This window comes from Spermophilus citellus, assembly GCF_964194105.1.
Source record: "Spermophilus citellus genome assembly, chromosome: 3".
Taxonomy (NCBI): Eukaryota; Metazoa; Chordata; class Mammalia; order Rodentia; family Sciuridae; genus Spermophilus; species Spermophilus citellus.
This window is the reverse complement of record NC_138184.1, coordinates 175,075,145-175,100,437: the sequence shown is the minus strand read 5'-3', so window position 1 is coordinate 175,100,437 and position 25,293 is coordinate 175,075,145. Positions and strand designations below refer to the sequence as shown.

At 35.9% G+C, this 25,293-nt stretch overlaps 1 protein-coding gene across 3 annotated transcripts; it reads left to right on the top strand.

Moving 5' to 3' along the window:
* The first annotated feature begins 396 nt into the window (after positions 1–396).
* On the top strand, positions 397–22,139 carry SYPL1 (synaptophysin like 1). Of its 3 annotated transcripts, none has more exons than XM_081287165.1 (6): positions 397–542; positions 1,633–1,704; positions 12,450–12,577; positions 13,834–14,041; positions 18,501–18,689; positions 20,715–22,139. In XM_081287165.1, exons 2-6 carry the CDS (start codon positions 1,636–1,638, stop codon positions 20,847–20,849), a joined length of 729 nt encoding a protein of 242 aa, XP_081143291.1. In that variant the 5' UTR covers positions 397–542; positions 1,633–1,635; the 3' UTR covers positions 20,850–22,139. The 3 variants fall into 3 exon arrangements, with proteins under 3 accessions (XP_081143291.1, XP_081143292.1, XP_081143290.1); XM_081287166.1 differs by lacking the exon at positions 397–542 and adding an exon at positions 578–837; XM_081287164.1 differs by lacking the exon at positions 397–542 and adding an exon at positions 1,156–1,370.
* The last annotated feature ends 3,154 nt before the right edge of the window (positions 22,140–25,293 follow it).

Sequence of the window (25,293 nt, the reverse complement as noted above, 5' to 3'; positions counted from 1 at the left end):
GAGTGGAATATACAGAAATAGAGGAGAGGGTTAGGGTTTAAGAAGGAAGGGAGAAGAAGGGAGAAGGAGCAAGAGGGAGCAGGAGCTTGGCTCCAGCAAGTGCTGAAATACCTGGAGTCCGCTCATGGCTTTCTCAGGTATGCTGGATATCAACGCATGAACCCTTCCACTGACTTCCCCAGGGGCATCTAGGATGCCTTCTTGCTTAGTAAGAGAAATCTACAATCATCTTTAGGTGCCACGGAACATAAAGTAGTATGCTGGGAACAGAGGAATTCAGGCCAGGGGGGGAAAAAAAGTCTCTATTAAGAAACTCAAATACACGTTTGCATTCTCTGGGAAACAAACATGGAGGTAAATAGATCGGGAAAGCGTGAGGATCCGGGGTATAACTCAGGGATACAGTGCTTGCCTAGCATGTGCCAGGCCCTGGTTTCAATTCCCAGCACCGCTCCCCAGAGAGCGGTGGAAGGAACACTTAGCACCCTACAGCTGTAACCGTGATGGAATGGAATAACTTCAATGGCACCTGGTAAACCTAGGTAAGTACCTGGAAGCTGGGACCTGGATCCTCTTGTGCTAGAGTCCTTGCTTCCTCATTTGGACTAAGTGTTATACGGCGTTGACCGTCCTGTCACGTGAACTGACCACTATTCCAGCACTCCAAGAACTTTCAAGGTATTGAGGAAGCCAAACAAGAGGTCACACTAGCTTGGGGCTCTTATCTAAAAGGAGTTAGCCTCCTGAAGAAAGTCGCCAAGAATGCCCCTAAGGAAGGGCCTCACCGGACAGGGGAGAGTTGGTCACCAAAGTCCGTCCAGAAATTTCTGCTAACAGGTATAACTGTCCTCCTTCCTCCTTCCACCTGGCTCCAGTACCTTTAAAAATAGACGTAATTTCCGTAGGAATGTTAAGTGAATGGCGCTTCCGAAGTACCCCACATGGAGCCGGTCGCCGAAATCCGTTGTTCTGCGATAACTAACTTTCCACCATTTTAATTAAAGGGACCGTTAACACAAGCTTTGAAATGTGGCTTTATCTGTGTCCACATTTCATAAATTCATCTAAAAGTTGGGCTCTGTGAAGAGAAACGGGGGCAGGGGATGGAGGTGCAGTCGGGGAGGTAGAAGCAAGGGAACCTAAAACCTAGGGGCGTAGGCGGCGGGGGCTCCGCTCTGGGGCAGGCGCCCCAGGTGCGCAGGCGCCGGCGCGGGGACGAGGGGGCCGGAAGCGGAGCGTGAGGGGGGGCGCGCGTGCGCGCGGGAGAGACGGGGGTGCCAGGGGCTGGGCTTCAGGGAAGGGGGCGCGGCGCACGCAGCATGGCGTCCAACATCTACTTGGTTCGACAGCGGATCAGCCGGCTAGGCCAGGTGCGGCCGGAGGAGGAGCATTCCCTTCCCAGCCCCTGCCCAGCCCTCGCCTTCTCGGCCGCCCTCTCCGTCTCCGCCCCAGCGCTCCTTCTGCGGCTCAACTGCCACCGCCCCGCCCCGCGGTCGCCCGGGCCCGCCTCCGAGCCCGGCCGGCCCGCCCCGCCAGCCCCGCCCGCCCTTCCTCGCCGCCGGGCCGCTCGGGTCTTGCCGATCCCCTCCTCCTTCGCCCAGCCGTCCTGACTTTCTTCCCTCCTTCCCTCAGAGGATGTCCGCCTTCCAGATCAACCTCAACCCGCTCAAGGAGCCGATCGGCTTCATCAAGGTCCTGCAGTGGGTGAGTGCAGCCCGCGCTAGCGGGACCGCTTCAGATCCAGATCCCGCTCCCGCTTGGCGGGGGCTCGGGAGCAGGGAACTGCCCGGCTCTGGTGGCTCGAGGCCGGCGCTGCCGCCACCCGGGACAGGAGTGGTCGGCGGGCAGGGCGGGAGACCGCGGCCCCTGGCCGCGCGGGGCGGGGACGCGGCTGCCGGCGTCGAATCACGAGTTGGGGCGGCCGCGTCGCGCCGTCCCTTGGCTGCTTGGTTCGCAGGCGGAGCCGCCTTCCCGCGCCGGAGCTCACCTCCAGGTGCCCCCGTGGGAGAGAAGAAAGCTTCTCTCTGACTCCGCCGCCTCCCGCCACGGAAGAGAAAACTTCCTGCTGCGGTCCAACCGAAACCCGGCGGCCGGATGCGCGTCCCCAAGCCCTGCCGGGAGAGAGAGTGGGCAATTAGTTCTTAATTTGCTTCTGAGGCTGGCTCCGGGTTAAAAATAGTTAAATTGTGGATCAGGGAAGCAGGGGAAAGGTCTTTTCACAAAACGCGTCGAGTCAGTTCGGTTCATTTAATAACGTGCCAGGAATGGTGGTCGAGTCTGTTTTAGATATTTTCAAGCAACATCCTGCTAGGAAAGTCAGCTTTTAGCCCTTTCCTGGGAACACTCAGCAATCATTAACATCAAAGGAGACTTATTAATTCGACCCTGGCGGTGATCAGTCTACTTGGAAAAGTTAGTGAATTTACCAGGCACTGCAGGTTTTCTCTAGACTTCGTGGTCCAGAACATATTTCCGTGCTAATTTTCACGAGCCATTTTTAAATAGGCAGCTGTTATCTGTCCAGTGTGTTCATAAACAGCAACATTTACATCCTTAACTTTTTTACCCTTTATTTTGGTGACAAAGTGGTAAAGAAGAGTACGAACTACCAGTGTTCCTGTGAGGATGTTTTTTAAAATAACAAATCCTCAAATTCTCTGATGAGTACTCAACCTAGTTTTCTACATGCACCATTCCCCGGAAACGTTTGCTTGATCTAGTAATGCTGATGTTACACAGATGTCTAAAGACACAAACCAGGTTCCAGATTTAAATATAAAGAAAGTTATTGTTTGAGCTTTTAAAAATTGCAGGCGGGAAATCACATTATTTAACTAGGCCAATCAAATGTAAATGCTAAGAAAAAGTTTTACTCTTATAGTCTTACTGGAGATTCCAATTAAGCTTATAATTAATAATTTGGATTTCCACTTAAATGAAGACGCAGTTGTTTATATTTGTTATAGTTTGTCAATTACTTAAAAAGCTGTAGATAGCTTTTTTTTTCTTAATATTTTAAAGAACCAGTGATAAGTTCATTCCTTTACTGATGGATTTTGAAAATATCCTTTTTAAGCTTCTTAAGGAAATCCTACTTTCAGTTTGGCCTCCATTTTATTATGCAGCTGAGAATTTTGTGATGAAACTATACATTGTTAATGTGTAGTGTATATATATCCTCAGCAAATCTTTGAGCATATACAAGCCCTGTGCTGAACACTAGCATACAAACGTGAATAAAAAGATCTTTTCCTCATGATCTTTTAAGGATGAAGGACATGAAAGCAAATATGAAATGCCATATAAGTGCTATTATAAAGGTATATGCAGTGTAGGAAGGAGGGATCAAGGTAGGGAAGTCTACTTAGATGGAAGAACACTTGAAGGAGGAGTATTTGTTCACTTGGGGAACCCATGTGGGGTGGCTTTCCAGGCAAAGGGAAGCTTGTATTTAGAGAGATAAAAAATTGAAGCAGCATATCTCTGTGTGAGAATTTAATGCAATTTTGAGAGTTGACTAAAACCTGGAAGTACTGGGAAAGATCACTATAGTGGGGCTTGAAATTATTCTGACAGGTTAGGTTTCCAAGGATTTGTCCCCTCTAGGGTTGATCTTGAACATCTAGACCTTTTTCTTAGGAAAATGCCTATGTTCAGAATGTATAATTTTGGAGTGTTTATTGGGTATTTCCCACTTAAGCCCAGACTCCAAGTGAATAATATAATTAGATATGCCTTTTAGAAATTTTCATTTTGTCAGCAGTGTAGAGAATGGATTAGAAAGGTCAGAAGTGGAGGATGGGAGATCTGTTGCTTGAGAAATTATGAGGGCCTAAAATTAGTTGCAGTGAAGATAGATAGGTTTATAAAATGGAATACATTTGGAGAGTGAAAAATAGGGCTTTAAGAAAGCTGCCATATTTCTGGCTTGCACTGGCAATGGTCTCACTATCCAAGGTAGGTCATTGAAAGAAGGAGGAGCAAAATTTTGTAGAAGGCCAATAAGGATACATGGCATTTCTGATTTCTTTAGATCATATAGATTGTGGTAACCTATAGGCAGTTGTATGTATGGACCTAGAGTTTAAAATACAAGTATGGGCTAGAGATTGCCAGCAAAGGAAAGAAGATGGTTAAGAAGATGGAGAGAAATAACATCTTGACATCACTGTTAGGATTTCAAGAAGAGTACTCAGTAATGTTAGGTACGATGCAGAGGTTAAGTAAATAAGGACTAAAATATGCCCCTTGGCTTGAGTAGTCAAGCTTTTGGTGGCTTTAGCAGGAAGAATTTTGGTAAATCAGAAGCCAGATTGTAATAGGCTGAATGGATGTCTGGGAAGATAATGAAAACAGAGTAAACTACCATTTGATTGCTCGAATGGGAGAGATTTTGTATTGTTACCCCTCACCCCAAAAAAGTGACTAATTCAGCTTACAACTGTTGCCGAAATGCTCTTGTCTGGAGACAGCTGTTGTATTTTGGTACGCAGCAAAAGTATTTGCACTTTGCACTTCATCACATAAAATGTTAAGACTTAAGGGTCAGGATTTAATAAAAATAATTTGTGCTGTTTCATTCAAGGTATTCTTAACTGAATTAACTAGGTTTTAGTGGGTGTTGTTTAACTGTGAGTTATGTGGTGGTGAAATACAATTTGGTATTATGGGTGATTCTTACCTAAGCATAGTAGTTCTACCTACCAATGCCTTTGCTTAGTGCAAATATCAAGATAGTGGAAGATGCAAATAACATCTTAGTGTTGTTATGATAATATTTTTAACCTTTGAATACATGTCTGGTAATATAATGGAGGTGATAAGAGTAAGCTCCTATTTGACTGAGGACGGGAGAGATTTCATATTGTTACCTGAAAAAGAAGGAAAAAAAAGTGACTTTATGGACTCCTGAAAGGAGTCTTGGGAACAGGGTCCCTGGATTGAGAATTGCAATTTTAATATAAGGTAATCACAGGGGATCAGAAATAGAATAGAAGCCTCATCCTAGAGTCATGACTTAACAAGAGTTGAGTACTTAAAAGGGCAGAAGAAAGAGAGAACCACTTAACAACTAAAGTCTGGATCAGTCTACCTGCTGGCTTAAGGTTTGGATTTTGTGAAAACTTGAATATTTTCATATGTGAATGGTTTGGAGATTCTCTCATTAGATGCAGTGAACTAGGGAACTCAGAAGGCCAAGTAAGAATGACCACAAAACCACTAGAAAGGTATAGGAAGGGGGAGGGGGACAAGTTTAGCCTGCCTCACGCGGTCCTAAAACATGAAAAAATTAACTTTTGCTTGAAAGCTCAAGTTTAATTAGTGGCAACAAATAATATCCCTTTTTCATGAAATGATAAAAGCTCACTTCGAGATTACCAGCTGATCGACAGTCAAGGTACTGATTTACTCCAAAGGACATGAAAATAATTGAACAGTCCAAAAATGATTTTAAAACAAATATATTTAGGTTTTGGAGGGAGTTAGTTTCATATTCAGCTTAAGTGTTTAAGAACAAAGATGATATAAGGATTTTTCAACCCATAATGATTAATAGTTAGAAAAAATTTATAGCAGTTTATTTCAGCAGAAACACTAAAGTTTACTTCTCCTAATCCAAATTTTTAAGGGTTAGGGAACTATACTAGCAGATCTTTGATTGTACTTTAGAAGCAGAGAGAGATCAAAGGATGAAAAAAGCACTTTTTAACTGACTTCATTGCTCATTGTGTACTGGTAATCATAATATCAGCATTAATTAAAAAAACATTTAAAATGAGTATTGTTAGTAAATGCTTTAGACCTTTTGACTCAAAAATCAATCCCTTGGCTCTACACATCTAATCTTATGATTATGAAGGTAAACATGCTGTGAAAGTTCATTTTAAATTTCTACTAATCATTGGATTTAGTGAAAACAGAATACATTTGGTTTTGCTTATAATATACTTTTAGGTCTATTTCTAAAGATTTCAATTATATCATTTTCATAAACTAAACATTGGACAGAAAGAAATTTAAGTAGTTGATTTCAGCTTAATGATGAAACCAGATAGCAGTGAGGGTCCGGCAACCAGAAACATGTGAACAACACTCATGAATTACATGCATTTCAGTGGTCCCTTGTAGAATTCTCAGTATGAATAGGATCTAGGAATATGAGTTGGATCATAATTCTGGCTGTAAGATTGGTAACTCATTGAAAATGCCAGGGATCTCCATTTTTTTTCATCATGAACTCCTGTTGAGTAAAAATTTTTTGCATAGAGCCCCAATATGCATCTATAACTTAGCCAGGCAAATTCACATTGTAATACATGAACACTGAAAATGAAAGAAAAGGTGAGGTTATTCCTGTCTGTTCCTCCATGTATGGGATTCTCCTTACCTTCAGGATACCCATTATTGACTTGTGACCCTCTGACATCCCTGTTCAGAGTGGGTTTTATTTATATTTATTACAATAAAATTTAATTACATACTTAAGTCTAAAAGTGTATATAAATAAAAGTTTAAATATTCTTGTATACGAATTATTTCAGTATTCTGTACTAAATTAGTGATTCTAGAAAACTGTGCTGTAATATTAACCCTGAGGTTATAGACCTCTCAATAAGTGAGGAATCATTTGTGGTGGTCTTGTAGTGTGGAAATGTGGGCAGATATAGGTGGGGCTGTTTCTCTGGTGACTTGGGGGGGCTGTCATGATTAATATGGGACCTTTTGGACCTGAAAAGAAGCTTGTTATCACCCTGCTCCTGAGCTCTTCCTACTCATTTTGTCCATATTTATGGAGTAAGGAGAGATGGGAAAATGAATTTCAAACTTGGCAAAGAAACATTAGTCAACATTCCAGAATTTCTCATTTTGGAATAGGTATACAAACTTGAAGGTATAGAACTACTCTCATAAGTAAATGAATGAACCAAACTGGAAGAAAAATTCATCCTTTTCGTGGTTAAGAAAATAGAGAGGAGACAGTCTGCAAAGCACATGCCCTTTCCTAAGTGATATCTGTCACCTTAGTTCCATCTGAATGTTGTTTTATGAGAATGTGGATCTGATGTTGTTGTGCCATCAGTTTTCCCACACATGCTCAGGAGAAGCAGGAAATCCTAATTTTTAAGTGCAGTATCCTGATATTAAAATAGTTGCAATAAATTCACATTTAAAAAATAAATACTGGAAAGGCTACACAAATATATCTGCAGGCCAGGTTTTACTGATGAGTCACCAGCATATAACTTCCAATCTAGATCAAAATGTCAGTAGAATGTAGGGAGAATTAAGATGGTTGAATATTTGACTTATAGATTATTTTGTATACTTCATTTATTATAAATCTATACTTTTTAAATTAAAATGTCTCTTTTTCTTATAAAGACCATAATTGCTAATGTAGCATTTAGTTTTCTTTGTAACAAGAAGACTAAGATTTGAAATATGATTTTATGTCTTTAAGTTTTTACACATTAATATTTTCCTGAATTAAGAAGGTGTTTAGTCAACATTTGCTGTGTACCAGGTGTTCTGCTAGGTAGGCCCTGAAAATCTTGAACAAGGTCAGGTGTGAACATGACAGCCTGGCAGGAGAGCAGTAGAGAAGATATCTTAAAAGCTAAACTGGATAGTATGGAGCAGTCTGCCACTTATTCACTGATTTTTGTATTAGTTAGGAAATGAGTTTATATATATATATATATAAATAGCAAGATACACACACTTAAATGCCTTTAGTAGTGTTAATATATAATAGAGTTAATATCTATTGCAGCCCAGGAGAAGAGTGAGTTCTGTCACAAAGTGTTAGGACCATAAAAGATGAGCAAATTAGGGCTGGGGATGTGGCTCAAGCGGTAGCACGCTCGCCTGGCATGCCTGCGGCCCAGGTTCGATCCTCAGCACCACATACCAACAAAGATGTTGTGTCTGCTGAAAACTAAAAAATAAATATTAAAATTCTCTCTCTCTCTCTCTCTCTCTCTCTCTCTCTCTCTCTCTCTTAAAAAGATGACCACATTAGAGAAGGGAGGCAGTCCCAGCAGAAGAAAAATACACATCTAAGACAAATAGGTGTTGTGATTCAGGAACAATAAATAGTATGATGAGATAGAATTCTGCCTATGTGGCTGGGAACATAGTGCAGATAAAATTTAGAAAGATAAAGTTGTGGCTAGATCAGCCATGCCATTTATGACATATTAAGGAGTTTTACATTTTAGTATATACCTGGAAAATTGGTGAGGAAATCCTTTAAAGGGAAGTAACATTAGGTTTTTATTTCATATCAGTATAACGTCACTCTAAAGTAGCTTTGTCTAATGAAAATATAATGCAAATTAAAAGATATGAGCCATGTAGTAATTTTAAGTATTAACCACACTAAAAAAGTTTAAAAAGAGGTGAAATTAATTTTGATATATTTTGCTTAATCCAATATACCATGTTATTAATAAGTAATCAGTATAAAAATTGTTTTATTTTACATTTTTCATACTAAATCTTCAAAATTTGGTGTGTATTTTATGCTTAGAGCACATTGTAATTTATACAGCTACATTTAAAATATTCAGCAGCCACAAGTTGCTGGTAGCTTCTATACTGCACATTGCAGTTTTATAGCCCACACTTTAAAAGATGAGTGGTGATTGGAATAAAATTATCAATGAGAGGAAGAGTCTCTTGGATTAGTCCCAGAGAAAAATGTTGAGGGCTTGAACAAAAATAGTCACATATGTGATGTAGAAAATGGCTTTTTAAAAATGGTTATGTAATCTTATACAACGTTTGTTTTGTTTTTTAACTTAGCATTAAGTTTCTACAACTCATCTATATTGATGTGGGTAGCTGTAGATCATATTGTTTGTGCTACATAACTTCCCACTGTAAGAATATAGCATTGGTTGCTGGGGATGCAGCTCAATAGTAGAGTGCTTCCCTATCATGATCAAGGCCCTGGGTTCTATCTGGGCAACACACATACACTCTCTCTCTCTCACACGTGCAAGTACACATACACACACACACACACATGCACGCACAAAGACTATACTACTGTATTTTATCAATTCCTTATTGCTTTATCCCTCCTCCTTTTTTTTTTTAAAGAGAGAGAATTTTTTAATATTTATTTTTTAGTTTTTCTGTGGACACAACATCTTTATTTTATTTTTTTCATGTGGTGCTGAGGATCGAACCCAGCGCCCCACGCATGCCAGGCGAGTGCTCTACCGCTTGAGCCACATCCCCAGCCCCCCCCTCTTTTTTTGATAGTTAAACAATGTTACTGTGAATATTCATATATGTGTCTCTTAGTACACATGAGCAAGGGTTTCCCTTAGATCAATAAACTAGTAGATTCTTTGTGACATGACATTTATTACAAATATTTTCATCTAATTTATAATTTGCTTTGCATTCAAAAGCTGACTTTTAGTTCCAAATTCTTTTTCATAATTGAAGTTAAGAATCTTTTATTACTAGTACGTTTCCTTTTTTAAAAAATCTTGAATTCTTCCCTTCTCTATGGAACATATTTTCATTTCTAAGGACTTATTTTACATTTAAGTCTGCAATTTATTTGGACAATTTATTGAACAGTCTTTGCTTACATTAGTTATCTATTAATGCATAAGAAATTGACCCAGCTTAGCAGCTAAAGATAAGACACTTATTATCTGACAATTTCTCTGGGGCAATAATCTGGGAGGAATAAAGCCTTGCGGTTTGGTCCAAGGTTTCCGTTGAGGTTGCAGTCATCTTGAGGCTTTCAGCTCGCTTACATGACTGTTAGTAGGTCTCAGAAATTCCACTTCCAAGCTAAATCTTGGCAGTGATTGCTAGTAGTCCTTGGTTCCATGCCACATGAGTCTCTTGAAAAGTTGTCTGAATATCCTCCCAACATGGCAGTTGGTTTCTTCCAGATAATGAGAACAGTTCAAGAGAGTGAAAAGGGAAGGTAGTAACCTAATATTAAAAGATAACCCTTTTGTTACACCATATTCTATTGTAAAGCAAGTCACTATGTCCAGTCCATATTTAAGAGGAATTTAAGCTCACCTCTTAATGGGAGTTGTATCAGAGCTTGTGAACACATCTTTAAAACCTGCACCCTCCTTTCTTCAGTGATTCAATACTAACTGTTAGATATAATTTTTCTATATGTACTAGTTTATTTTTGGCCTCTATTTTGTCACACTGGTTCATTTTGTTTATCTCACTTATTTTTTTCTAAGCCTAAATGTGAGTTTATACTAAGACTCATTTTCTAGCCTTGTTCTTTCACTCTGTATATTCACTCATATTTATTCTAAGAGAATATCCATTCTTTAATCATTACCTGTGAACACTTAACAGAAGACTCCAAACTATGTGCTAGACGTTACTTCAGACTCTTAATGTTTGTAACCAAATTCTCTTTCACATATCTCTTCTTCATGGGGGAAAAGAATCCCTCAGTAGTTAAGATACTGATTATTACCTACAAGATTTAAGACCCCAATTAATTCATGGGAGGCTTAATATCAAGTATGGTAGTTTTCTCTTACTATAACAAAATACCTGAGACAATCAACTTAAAAGAGGAAACGCATATTTTAGTTAACAGTTTCAGACGTTTCAGTTTATGGTTGGTCGATGCAGTGGCTTTTGGGGCCTATGGTAAGGCAGCATATCATGGTGGGTAGCAAGTGGTAGAGTATAGCTGCTCACCTCATGACAGCTGGGGTTGGGGGGGTCCCAGCATCTCCTTCAAGGGCATGCCCCCAGTGATCTAACTTCCTTTCATTAGACCTCCCTTTTAAAGGATCAACCACTTTCCAATAGCACCACAGGACTGATAACCAAGACTGTTACCATTCTGGAGAATGCTTATCCAAACTATAGCATCAAGCATTTAGCAGTGTAAACTCAATATCAGATCCATATTGAATTTAATCTATCACTGGGTGGATGTGTATGTGATCTCCAACAAAGTCCCTGCCCTCTTCAAGTTTCAATTTTAGGCAAAGACATTAATAATAAGTATGGAGGAGAAATATAGCAGCATACATACAGAGAATAGGTAGTGTAGGCTGGAGCGGGGGACTGTTATTTATTATAAGTGTGGTAAGGAAAAGCCTTCTCTGATAAAATCATATTGGGATAGGGAACAGTGTATGTGAGGAAGTAACCATGTATTCCAGGCAGAGAGAATAAAGAAGAAGTGTTAGGAATAGCCAAGGAGACCATTTTGTGTAGAAAGATCACATTAAGGAAAAAGTAGCAACATGAGGTTAGAAATATCTTTTTTTTAAAGAGAGAGTGAGAGAGGAGAGAGAGAGAGAGAGAGAGAGAGAGAGAGAGAGAGAGAGAGAGAGAATTTTTAATATTTATTTTTTAGTTCTCGGCGGACACAACATCTTTGTTGGTATGTGGTGCTGAGGATCGAACCCGGGCCGCACGCATGCCAGGCGAGCGCGCTACCGCTTGAGCCACATCCCCAGCCCTAGAAATATTATTACATAAGGAAAGAAAGGATCTCACAGAACTTTATATGAACTTTGGTTTTTATTCAGAGAGCTCAAAAACCTTTGAGGGGTTTTGAGCAAAAGAGAAAGGTTTTTACCTTATATTTTTAAAAGATCACCTGTTGTGTTGATAGTAGACTGAAGTGGGGGCAAAGACAGAAACAGCAGGATCATAGAGGCTGATAGCCAAAATCCAGGCAAAATATGATGGTGATGTAAGTATCAGGACATAGTGGTAAAAAGTCAGATTTGGAATATATTTTGAAAATAGAGCCATAAGTATTTGCTAAAGGATTGAGTTCTCAGTCACTAAACCATATCTGGAGTTGTTTGTTTTGTTTTGAATAAAATTTAGAAGACAAACAGAAGAAGAATTAAATATTTTTTCTCAAATGCTATCTATAGCAGGAAAAAAAAAAGACCAACAGCAACAAAGTATCTTAAATGTTGATAGGGAATCAAACTATAATTCCTTCATACAGTGGAAGATACAGACATTAAAATATTCAGGATATTTAATAATAAGAGGAAAATGTTTATGATACATAAAGTTTACTTAAACAATGCACATATATTATCTCCATCTTTTTAAATACACAGAATAAGATCTAAAAAAGGTTATGAATCAGAATTTTAATAGTGGTTACTTCTCAACACTGCAGAAAAGATTCATAGTAATATTTAGTATTTACATTGAAGTATGGGCAAATGATATGGGTTGGCATATTAATTTCTCTATTATACTCAAGAAAATAAAATCATTTGTTAAAACTTGCAAATAAAGTTTAAATGTTTTTCATTAACTACATTTCATTTATGATTAGTAATTTTTAGAAAGTTAATGAGCCAGTTTTTGGCAATCAATATACTTACTATTTTAATGACCCTTGTTTTGGGTACAGTAATGCTTCTCCTCTTCTTTTTTGGTCTCACTTTATGTAGATTGCTTCCATCTTTGCCTTTGCCACCTGTGGAGGTTTTAAGGGCAAAACAGAAATTCTAGTGAATTGTCCTCCTTTAAAAATTATTGAAAATCATACTGTTGAAGCTACTTTCGGTTATCCATTCAGGTGAGTTTTGTCTTTTTATTATGACTTTTTTTAACGACTTTTTTTTTACTTTCTTATTGAATCAAGATTAACAACAACTTATTGATGGGGGGTAGGAAATTTTAGATTGAGTGCTCATTTGTGATTATTGCTGCTTACATTTGATGCAGAGCCCAATACCTGTCTGCAAACTTTTCTTAGCCTATGATGAAATAAATATAGAAAATGAGACTAAGCATTTAGAACCTTTTATGGCAACTTGACATTATTTATTCTGTCATCTTACAGTGGGTTGGAAATTAAAAATGCTCTGTCTCCTTAGTGTAAAGCCTTTTACACAGAGAGCAAAGCATGATTTATGAAAATAGATTTCTCATGTTTTTGCAATTACTGTTCTTCAGTTTTAAGTCATGTATTTATATAAAATGAAGAATATCTCTGTGTCCCTAGCATAATACCATACCTTTTTACTCTTGAATGAAAATGAACATTTAGTTGGTGAAATCTTTTTTGTGACTTCAGTGTTCATTGAAAACTTTGTTAAATTTTCCAGTGTTTAAGCCAGGGTGTGAATCTTTTTCCACTTATCTAACATTACTTACTTGACCAAGACTCAGTTTTATTTTATTTGTTTAATAAGTGGAAACATTATCTTTTAAGGATATTTTGTTGATAAAGCAAAATCTTGTATTAAGGATATGTTAAATACCAAATGCTTACTAATCATCAAAGCCATTTTATCTCTTTTCCCTGTTGTACAGTTTCTGTACAAGGAACTTAGTAGCATTTATAATCATAAGTGTCTTTGCAGTTTATCAATGGGATAATTAATGGCAATGTGAATTTCAGTAAACAGCTATTAATCCAGTGAATTATTAAGTGAATCATTATCATAATTGGCCATCCTAGGGCTAGTGACATGGACTCTGCCTCTTAGAATACAGTCTGTTTCGAATTGTAAAATATTTGGTATAATCCCTCCTACTCTGCTAATTTTTTATTGCAGGAAGATAATATCTAGGTATGAAAATGTTTAATTCAGTCTGTATTAAATCTATCATGTTAGTTATCAGATATAATTTATATAAATGTATTATGAAAATTTTAGTTTAATTAAATATTTGAATTTTTCTCCTCCCACCCCCCATAAAGGAAACGTTTTTAATATATTTGGGGAGGATTTTTTGAAATGCCATTTCAGTATTCTGTTTAAGTATTTCTGTGTCTGTTAGAAGAATCCAGTAATTCTTATATTTATTTGAACCTTTTTTTAATAGGTTGAATCAAGCATCATTTCGTTCACATCCTGTTGTAAATGTGTGCAATGGAAATTGGTCAAGTCATTTCCTCATAGGAGATTACTCCTCTTCTGCACAATTCTATGTTACATTTGCAGTCTTTGTATTCTTGTACTGCATTGCTGCCCTTCTGCTTTATGTTGGTTACACAAATCTATACCGGGATAGCCGTAAACTTCCCATGATTGTAAGTAGTCACTTTATTTTTTTAACATGAAAATGGTTATATTTGAAGTTATATATAAGAGGTTTTTTGGGGGGAGGGGTCTGGAAATTAAAATTTTGACAAAACTCAGCTCAACATTAGTGAACCAAAATAGGTGAATGTTTGAGGCAAGGTTGAGCTTTCTTTGTTATTAAGATTAACCCAATTCTGTTAGCCTGTTCATACTCCAAGGAAAGTTTATTTTTAGCCTTATTTTTAAAATGGAAAAACTCAAATTTAAGTAGTAAGGCTTGTTAAATTGCTAAGGGCAAAAAAAAGGGCAGTAATTAATGCCTTTGATTTGAAGAATTGCAGGTTACATCATTAGTACAGTGTTAATACTTCTTACCTTTTCTTTCTTTCCTCAAAGACCCCCCTCTAGTTGCCTATATGAGAGATCAGCAGATTAAAACCCAGGTCATATCAGACTCACTGTTTTTTTAAACAAAATGTTTTTGGAATATGACTACACCTAATCCTTTACACATCATCTATGCTACTTTCATGCTAATCTCCTTAATTTAAAGTCTCACATCATTTTTTATGTTCCACATTAGTGGAATTTGTTTCAAATCTTTGAGATGCTAACAGAAGATTTGGATTTAAAGTTCTGATACCTTTCTTGGCTTCAGAGTTTACTGGGCTAGAAATAAAATAACTCTGAGATTTAGAGAATAAACTCTACTCTGAATTATTATTGGCAAATTTAGACATAAACCATGTTTTTTTCATTGGATCTCTACTATAAAAGATTAACTTCAAAGTAAATATTAGTGCTATTGACTTGAAGGGAAAAGAGGTGTTGTGTGATCTAGTCATTTGTATCTATGAGAAAACACTGATGAATTATTTGTGAACTTACCTTAAAGGGAAGATTAAACACAAAGGAACTTTTAAATAAGTTTTATTTATGTATTTACTTTTAATTTTTGCTGCCTGGATCATAAGAATTAAAATGGTAAGTAAGGAATAAAATAGTCTTTCATCATATAGATTTATTCTGTCTCAGATATCTGAAAACACATAAGAAAACCAGGTGTCTTCATAAAATAGTTCTTTGTTAAGTACCTTTCAAAAAAGATGAACTCGAGTCAACTATTTTCATTTCCAGTGCTTAGTTAACAAAAGTTACATATTAGGAATCTGTAGCTTCTGTAGACTTTTCAAGCTTTGTTTTAAAAAAGGGAGTAGGATGATCATATAGATAATTACACTTTGTCAGTTTTTTATAATTAGAAGTTATTTCTTGCCTTGTCATTATCCAAAGTTTTTACTGAATCTAGCCAATGGCCTCTTCCTTACATTTTATATTTAATAAACTTTAAATATACTATGCTTCTTAAGGCAACATTCCTATTTTGTAAATAGATTTTCTGTCTAATAAAACTGTAAAATGAATGTAGTTGCATCATTCAGGAAGTCAAAAGTAATTTTCTACCTTAGAATGAATAATTTAGTGGTCATATAAAGAAATGCTCCAGAATTGGTTCCATAATGTTTTTTGTTATTGTTGTGACATATAATGTTCTGGTCTGTTTCTAAATTAAAATTTGAATTCTTTTAATTTAAAAGGTTTTTTTGGAGGTACCCACATTTTTAAATGTAGCAAAATATGACATTGATTTTCAGGTACTGTTTGTTAACAAGGGCAAGCTTTTTTAGCAGTATCTTTAATTCTGTGTACTCCTAGAAGTATTTCAATTGTGAAATTTTAAATTGACTCTTAGTTCTCTTTTTAGGCACTGTGTGTGTGTGTGTGTGTGTGTGTGTGTGTGTGTGTGTGTTAAGTAGCAGGTGTTTAAGGGTTCCAGGCAGTATAGACAATCCAGAATACCAGAAAATGAAACTAAACAAAAATAGGGTATCTCAAATTTAAAAAATCTGTTACAAATCATATCCTAATTGATTAGTAGGAACAGAATGGGCTCAGGCAGCTGTGATTGTACATTGCAGAATTCCAGGTAGCACTGTTACTTAGATTGCTGGTTCACTTAGATTGCTGTGTGACCAGAGTTCTGAGTAAGACAAATAGAATCTGCAGGGGCCAGAATAAACCTCTACTTTCCTTCATCCTGTTTACTTTGCATCCTTTTCAGAAAAGTTACAGCTTTTGATACAAAAGGATGTGGTGCCTTAAAACATCAGCAAAGTAGATTTAAAGAGAGCATTAACCATACACCTAATAGAACTGTAGTAGTGTTAAGAAAAATAATTCAATTGCAATTTGTTGAATAAACTTCAATTTGAAAAACAAAATAAAGAGCATAAGCAGAAAAAAAAAGGCGTAATTTTAGTTAAGAATTTAGAAAGAGGAAAATTCCTGAAAATTAGGGGCATTTGACATATATTGGTCAAAACTATGAACTTAACCTAGAGAGAACTTGTTTAACATGTAAAATCAGTTCTCTAAAAAGAAATTTTTATGTTTAGTAAATACTTAGAAAATATCTATAGCAGATTTATGGCAAAGTACAGGGGTCAAAAGGGGAGTGAGTGTTCCCACAGTATAGAGAATGTCAGCTAAAATATTTTTGTACATTTCTCTTTGGTCTATTTTCTTCTTTTAAAAGAACCAAAGCTGTAGAGAGCTCAAATGCAAAATGGAAATAACTCCATGTTTCTGCAGTTAGTCAGTTTTTATCCTCTAATCACAAGGTATTTATTCAGTGCTGTCTGGATCATGTGTGCAAGCTATATGACCTAGCTTCTATATCTCGTAAGAGATTACTGATATTTATCCTAAATAAATGACTCAAAGGAAGCTGGTAAAATAATTAACATCTAATCTAGTTTATTAAAAAAAATACTGATGATAAGCCTTAAAACTGATTTCTGAACTTAGAGAGATTTTTGGTGCTGATATATAAGCTCATAGTTTTGAGTGTATCTATATGCTTAGGGTAGCATCAAATCTATAAATTTTGTATTATTTCCACTTTGGTCATTAATTTTCAGGACAGCCAAACAATGTAGTACTTATGCTTTATGTTATACAAATCCATACTTAAAATGATATTTAGATTCTTGTAACGAGTACAACTGGACAAAATTTTAGTTCCTCAGCAGAGATTTATTTTTTATTTTTTTTATTGTTGCTCAAAACATTACAGTGATCTTGACATATTATACATTTGATTCAAATGGGGTACATAATCTTATTTTTCCACGTGTACAGATTGCAGGATCACATTGGTTATACACCCATGTTTATACATAGGGCCATACTAATGTCTATTATATTCTGCTACCCTTCCTATCCCCACCTCCTCTCCCCTCACCTCTTTCTACCCAATCTACTGTGACATGTTTCTCTCTCTCTCTTTTTTCTTCCCCCTCACACCATCTTATATGTAATTTTATATAACAATGAGGGTCTCCTACCATCTTCCGTGCAATTCCCCTTCTCTCTCCCATTCCCACGCACCTCTTGTCCCTATTTAATGGTAATCTTCTTCTCATGCTCTTCCTCCCTGCTCTGTTTTGAGTCGCTCAGCAGAGATTTGATTGGTGTGGAGAATAATTTTTTCCCTTTCTTTATCGTGTTAGTTCAGTTAAAAACTATCCAAAATATTAAAACCCTCAATTATATTCTTGGAAATGTAATAAATAGCAAAGGATTCAGTAGAAAATTACTAGTAATAAAGTGTCTTGGGAGTTTTTTGTTTTTTTAATATAAACATTTTTTAAATTCATGACTACAAATTCATCATGACTGTGAATTTTGAAAGATCTTGTTTTATTATTTTTACCATTCCAGTATCCATTTCATGGAGAATTAGATTTAGCCAGGGGTAGAATTGCTATAAAAAAAGCAGGATAAGAATAAGGGAGTTGAATGTATTAAAGAGATTATAACAACCTTAGAATATAAATTATTAAGGAAAATGAGAACATGAGTGAACTTGAGAAAGTTAAAAAGTGGTAGGGTCAAACTTCTTAGTGGATCAAAAGACTTTTGGGATTGGGAAGCCAGAAAGAGGTGATGTTGGACAGGGGAATGATTGAAGGAGATTATGGAAGAACACAGACATTGATGATAACAGGGTCTAAGATATGATCCTGGGACAAGTGGTTGAGAGGAGACTGTGGTGAAAACTTTGGAAAACTTTGGTTTCTGCTGTAAAAATCTTATACTCCAGACAAGTCTTGTTAACTGTTGTACGTCAGGTACTATGCTAGTAACCAGTATTCACTGAATTAAGTATGACCTTTTTTGTGTGTGTTTGGTGCTGGGGATTGAACCCATGGCCTTGTGCATGCAAGGCAAGCACTCTACCAACTGAGCTACATCTCTAGCCAAGTATGACCTTTTTAATAAAGTATCATGAAGGCCATTTGTCAGTACCATAGGATTAAATGTAATCTCAGTCTCATTGTAGATTTGAAATGTGGTATTTTTTAATTGACTGCTCATTATTAACTCCCTATATTTTTGCTTCAGGACTTTGTTGTTACTCTGGTTGCCACTTTTTTGTGGTTGGTGAGCACATCGGCCTGGGCTAAAGCTCTTACAGATATTAAAATAGCTACTGGTCATAATATTCTTCAGGAACTTTCATCTTGTAAACAGCCAGAAGTGATGTGTTATTTTCATTCTGTGACTAGTATGGGATCCCTAAATGTATCAGTGGTATGTATGCATTATTTATGCAATTTTTATTTTGCTTATTAGAAATTAAATTACTAGTAATTTAAGAAAGCAATAACTTTCAATAAATCTGAATGAATGTATTTTTATTTTAAAGAGAGAGAAGAGAGAGAGAATTTTTTTAATATTTATTTTTCAGTTTTCCGTGGACACAACATCTTTATTTTATTTATTTTTTTAATGTGGTGCTGAGGATTGAACCCAGTGCCCCGCGCATGCCAGGCGAGCGTGTTACCGCTTGAGCCACATCCCCAGGCCATGAACGTATTTTTTAATATTTATTTTTTTAGTTGGACACAATATCATCTTTATTTTATTTACTTATTTTTTATGTGGTGCTGAGGATCCAACCCAGGGCCTCTCATGTGCTAGGCGCTCTACCACAGAGCCACAACCCCAGCCTGAATGTATTGGTTTTTATTTGTATCAAAGCTATCAGGATCCTAGTTATGATATAGACTACATAACAATGAAGAAAAGTCAAGAAAATTATTTCTTGTGAGCTGGTTTGAATAAGATCCTATTAATAAGATCCTAATAATAAGTCTTATGCTTTATTAAAATTGATGAGGCAGGACTTAAATTGAAATTATTTGCCAGGCATTGTGCTTTTGTATCTCAAGTTATTCAGCTATCCTAAAAGGAATGTGAAAGGTAGTATTATAACCATTTTAAAATTAGGAAAAGTGTAGCTCATATGTTAATTGACCCAAATGACACACCAAGGTTTGAACCACATCTAGCTTAGAGCCTGCTGTCTAAATTAGAGTTTGAGTAACATGGTACATGAAAGTGATACTTTTATGGTTTCTTAAATAATCTATAAAATTTAGCCCATATAATGTATTAAATGTTATTTTGTCTGCTGTTTTACCAGATAAGTGCATTATTTAAAATATTATTAATATACCAAGCATATTGCATTTAGAGAGGTCTCATGTGTGTCATGTTTTAAGAAAATATTTTCCACTGGGCACTGTGGTGCATATCTGTAATACCAACTACTCAGGAGGCTGAGACAGGAGGATTGAAAGTTTAAGACCTGCCTCAGCAACTTAGTGAAACCCTGTCTCAAAAGTTAATTTTAAAAGGGCTTAGGGTATTGCTCAGTGGTAGAACCCCCCGGATTGCTTCAGTACCACCAAAAAAGAAAAAGAAAAGAAAGTATGTTCCTGGTAGATAAAATGAATTCTGCATTAATAAAGCAATTTTACCAAATATTTATTTTATAACTTTGTAATTAATCAAAGTTAGTACTTTGAACTTTATAACAGTACTTTGAACTGAACAATTTCAGAAAACTTTCTTGCATAAATACACAAAAAGATAAAAAGCATATATGCCCTTTAGTAACATGGAAGTACTGTTACCTCAAGCCTCTTATCCCACTCTTCATAATTCATTATTATATCTATAAAGGACTGTTAAAATAAGGTAGCTGGAGTTTATTCACCTATGAGGCTTCGTCTGGTCAGATGTTTATCAGGGAAGATTAATTTATTCGGGTTGATCCATACAAGATGTTAAGTAAAATTCTTCTGGCTATAGCTGTTGGATTGGAGTAAAAGAAATGGCAGTAGATGGAGAGAAAAGGGAAGTAGAAAAAAGGAGTACACGGACAGTTCAGAACCATTCTGGACAAGAGAAAATGAAAGCCCCAACAGATGGAAGCCCAGATTCCTATTGCAACTCTTCACCCTGAAATACCAAAGTCTAAATACAAAGTAATAAAAGGAGAATTTCTGTTTTCTAAAATCTAATTTCATCGTTTTTGTAATAAATTTTTAGTTGTGATTTTTGTGTTTTATAGAGTTAAGAGATTTAGCTTTATTTTTTAGAATAAGTCTATTATATCCAAATTTTGTAGTTTGAAATGAAGTTTTTATTTTTTTATTTCACTTTCTATGTGGTAGTAGACATTAAATGAAATGATGTACTTCCTAAAAATGTTAAATATTTAAAAGAAAGTAGATATTAGATTTTCATGTCTATTTTTCTCTTTTGTAGATCTTTGGCTTTCTGAATATGATACTTTGGGGAGGAAATGCTTGGTTTGTGTACAAAGAGACAAGCTTACATAGTCCATCAAATACTTCTGCTTCCCATAGCCAAGGAGGTGTGCCACCTCCTGCTGGAATATAATTGAAGGGAGAGAAAGATACACTGTATGAAGTATGTGTCTGTACTATGACTTGTTGCCAACATCTTCAGAAGCGCTTGTTTCTAATAAAAGTAATGGCTTTTTCAATAAATTGGTGGGTTCAAAATTTTGCTGCTTTTTTTTACATAAAACTTGTGCCTTTCCTAAGAATTTAAGATGTAAATGTATACTGACATGAAAATTTGGAAATTCAGGGGCCTATTATGAGATGATACACATTTGTAAATGAACAGTAATTTCTTCATTGTTTGCCTTCCAACATGTTTACACCTTAAGCCTTAATAGTTCATTCAGAAAATGGTTATATTATCATATCATAATAGGAAAAAAATCTTTATTTGGAATAAACACTACTGGTAAGTTTGTATAGATCATATACCTAAGACCTATGTTTAAGAAAACCTTATAAATCATATTTAGAAAAAAACATATTTAGTTCAAATTTTATATCTGAACATTCTTCATATTCTAAAACAATTTGTACTTGCAAAGATTAGGTATGTTTTATTTTTCTTTTTCTAAATGACCTGCTGTACTTTATAGATGTACTAAAATTGTGTTAGGAGCAGAGATTTGGAAATTTCTAACGTATGTGTGGTTAAGTACTTCTGTTGCATGATGTGTAAGCTTCCATTATACTGGTGGTTTAATAGGCTTGGCATATAAGTAGAACACGGTTCAGCTAGGTGGTGTTATATGTATAGGCATTACTCAATGATATTTGTTTGCTGTGTTTTGTTGCTTGTGCCATCTAAGTGCAGGTTGAGACCTAGTCTCCTTGCAAGTAGAATAAATGATCTACCCTTTATTGCAGACCCTATGCAGAGGGTTAAAAAAAAAATTAAGATTGTCTTATACTTTGGAAACACTTAACATTTAGAGTCAATGAAGTTGCCACTTTGAGTTTAGTGTTGATATTGTGAAGATAAATGTGATTCAAATTTTGCATTTTTTAATATTCATTCTTTTTTCACAAGTGGATGATTAAGGAATTATGCATCATAAAGGAACCTAAGAAAGCTATATTATGAGTGTACTGTCTTTTCACATATATTTTGGGTATATTCCAAATACAGTACTTATTCATATTTTGCTTCCTAATCTTTTTGTTGTACAGGGATCCAGATTTCCTATTCTTAAACATGATTGTTTATATGTGAAGCATATCTTGCTATTGCCTTATTTTTGTTGCTTTTATTCATGGAAAAAATTGTCAATATGAGAATGTATGTGTTTTATGCAACAAACTTAATAAAGAAGTTTAAAGAGTGCACTGATTGTTATATTACAAAGAAATGTTCATCTTAAAGGCATCAGCAATGCAAAATGGAACTGATTTTAAAGCAGGAAATAGAATTATAATAGTGCTTTTAAGTGTTTGGCAAGGAATAAAACAGATAAAAATACTTTGGACACTCTGGTTCTATCCCTTTTTCTTTTAGTCTCATTTAAAAATACTTACTTAAATAACTCAGACTGAGTTTTCCTGATAACTTAATAGCCTTTTTAAATTGACTATTCAATTAGATAAAAAAAAATATTTCTAATTAAGAGTATATGCTTTGGAGACAAACTGCCTAAATTTGAATCTTGACTTCACCACTTACTAGCCAGTTAATGTGAGGCAAATTACCCTCTGCATGCCTCTGTTTTTTCATCTGAGAAATGGAAATAGTGAAAGTATTGATCTCAAAGAGTGTTCCTGAGTAAATGAAATGAGTAAATAATTGTAAAGGCTAGAAAATAGTAGGCATTCTGTGTTAGCTATGATTACTAATTTTTGGTAGCATCTAATGTAGAGATTCTTAACATACAGTCCATGGAGCTTAGTGGGGAAGCTGGTCTGTGGCTGAGAAGCAGGATAAGCTTCAAGTGTACAGACTTCTCCCTTTACGGTATTCCTTAAGGAGTCCTGGATGTTTGGGTATATTTTCCTGCTGATTGTAGATGTTCATGATGTTAATAAAATTAAAAGTTATTAGGCTATTGACTAGGCCTGGTGGCACACACCTGTAATCCTGAGTCTGAGGCAGGAGGATCACAAGTTCAGGACCAGCCTCAGTAACTTAGCAAGATCCTGTCTCAAAATAAAAAGGGCTGAAGATGTAGCTCATTGTTAAAGCAGCCCTGGTGCAATCCCCAGTATATGTTTGTGTGTGTGTGTGTGTATTTATTTTAAAAAAAAAGAAGAAGAAGAAAAGTTAATAGGCTAATGAGAGTAGACTTAGAAGTTCTGTTACTTTTTCACTACCAGCTTTTCAGGTAAAACAAGCAATTTATAGGATAATTTTCAAGACAAGCAATAAAAGCTTTAACCTAAGTGATAGGTTGCAGGGAATTATTTATAGACAATCTTTATTAATTTTTTTGTGAATAGAGTTTGTGTGGACAAAGATTCTTAATGTTAACAGCAGTATTGTTTGTCCTTTATGATTTTAGGTCATTTAGATGATTTTATTATATAACATGAGGTGAGTGTACAAAATAATTATACAAGTACTTAACTTGCATCTTATTTTTAAGGAAATAAAATATTATAAATACAGCCTTTTCCTGCCCTTCATTAATATAAATAGAAATAAATATTGTGTTGAAATCGGTGTGAAGATTTCTCAGAACATATCATAAAAAATGGGGAATATTAGAATGTGAGATACATAGTCAGTTGTAACTGAGGTATTACAAAATTATTTAGCAAAGTGCTTGTAACCAATTCAGTTTCCCACCAGCAATATGCAAGAGTTCCTCTTGCTCCATGTTTTTGCCGGTAGTTGATACTACTGGATTATTGCCAATCTGATGAGCTTGAAATATCTTTGATGTTTTTAACTTTGAGTATTTCTAATTGCTATTGAGCTTGGCCATTTTCTCATATTTATTTGTTTTCTCTTTATGATTTCTTTCATATAAATGTTTTTTATTTTAATATTTAACAATCTTCTTCATGGTTTATGTTTGTGTATCCTAAATCTTCTTCTCTGTGTCATACTTTTTTGGAGGTGGGTACTGGGGATTGAACTCAGGAACACTCGGCCACTGAGCCACTGAGCCACATCCCCAGCCCTATTTTGTATTTAGAGGCAAGGCCTCACTGGGCACTGTGGTACACACCTGTAATTCCAGTGGCTCATGAGGCTGAGACAGGAGGATTGTGAGTTCAAAGCCTGCCTCAGCAATGGCGAGGCACTAAGCAACTCTTTGAGACCCTGTCTCTAAAAAATAAGGCTGGGGATGTGGCTCAGTGGTTGGTGCCCCTGAGTTGAATCCCCAGTACCAAAAAAAAAAAAAAAGGAAAGAAAAATATATCCTGGTGTTTTTGTTTTGCTTTGCTCCCCTTATCAGTCCAAAAGTTTTGTGATTTGGAGTTTCACATCTAAAGTTTTACATTTTGATTTGATCTCATATATGGTTCAAGGTAGTGATCAAAAGTTTTTGTTCTTGGGTTTTTTATGGGGACAGGTGTTGTGGCATATGGATCACGGGTTCCAGCACCATTTGTTGAAAAACAGCCCTTTCCCCATGGACTTGCCTTTGTGCCTTAATCCACACTTGTGTAAGTCAATTTTTGCACTCAGATTCTGTTTTGCTGATCTATTTGTCTTACTTGATGCCATTACCACATTATGTTGATTACTGTAGCTTTGTAATGAGTCTCAAAATCAGCCAGTGGTTAGCATTTTGTTCTTTTTCAAGTACTTTTAGCTATATTTCGTATTTCCATATAAATTTTGTTTTTAGAACCAGCTTGCTAGTTTCTACCACCAAAACAAACAAACAAACAAACAGACAAAACTTACTGGGCTTTTAATTTGAATTGCGTTGAATCTGTATAACAATTTGGGAGGAATTGGCATCCTAATGTTAAGTCTTCTGACTCCAACATGGTAGAATTCTACATGTATATAAGTCTTTATTTCTCTCAGCAATATTTTGTGGTTTTCAGTATACATACATTCTGTACATGTTTTGTCATTTATCCCTAAGTAGTTAATATTTTTGTCATTGTAAATAGGTTAATTTAGTTATCCATTGATAGTATATAGAAATATACTATCAATTTATTTTTTATTATTGACCTTGTATACTGCAACCTTGCTAAATATACTTATTCTAATAAATAAGAATTATCTCATATTTCCAATACCATTTACAGTCTGATTCCCTGGAGTAACCTGGTGGTCTGATTGAGTATTCACTATACTCTGAGCCATTGTCATAATCGAAGGAGGTGGAAAGGACAAATTCAGCATTGGTCTTCTCTACATGGGAAGATCATTTTCAAATGGGCCAGGCTTTTAAGGTTTACTTTTTCAAAAGAGGAAAATACTTAATCTGATTCAACCATTGACTACCAGCCATTAGCATTGAAATGGAGAGCTCCCAGAATTCCTCATGCTTAGGATGGGCCCAACAAAGCTAAAATTC

What these genes read in the sequence shown, in the direction of transcription:
- SYPL1 (XM_081287164.1), top strand. Translation starts at nt 1,320, where the DNA reads ATGGCGTCCAACATCTACTTGGTTCGACAGCGGATCAGCCGGCTAGGC. An exon ending in GGATCAGCCGGCTAGGCCAG is followed by an intron (nt 1,371 to 1,632) that starts GTGCGGCCGGAG and finishes TCCTTCCCTCAG; the next exon opens with AGGATGTCCGCCTTCCAGAT. An exon ending in ACTTTCGGTTATCCATTCAG is followed by an intron (nt 12,578 to 13,833) that starts GTGAGTTTTGTC and finishes TTTTTTTAATAG; the next exon opens with GTTGAATCAAGCATCATTTC.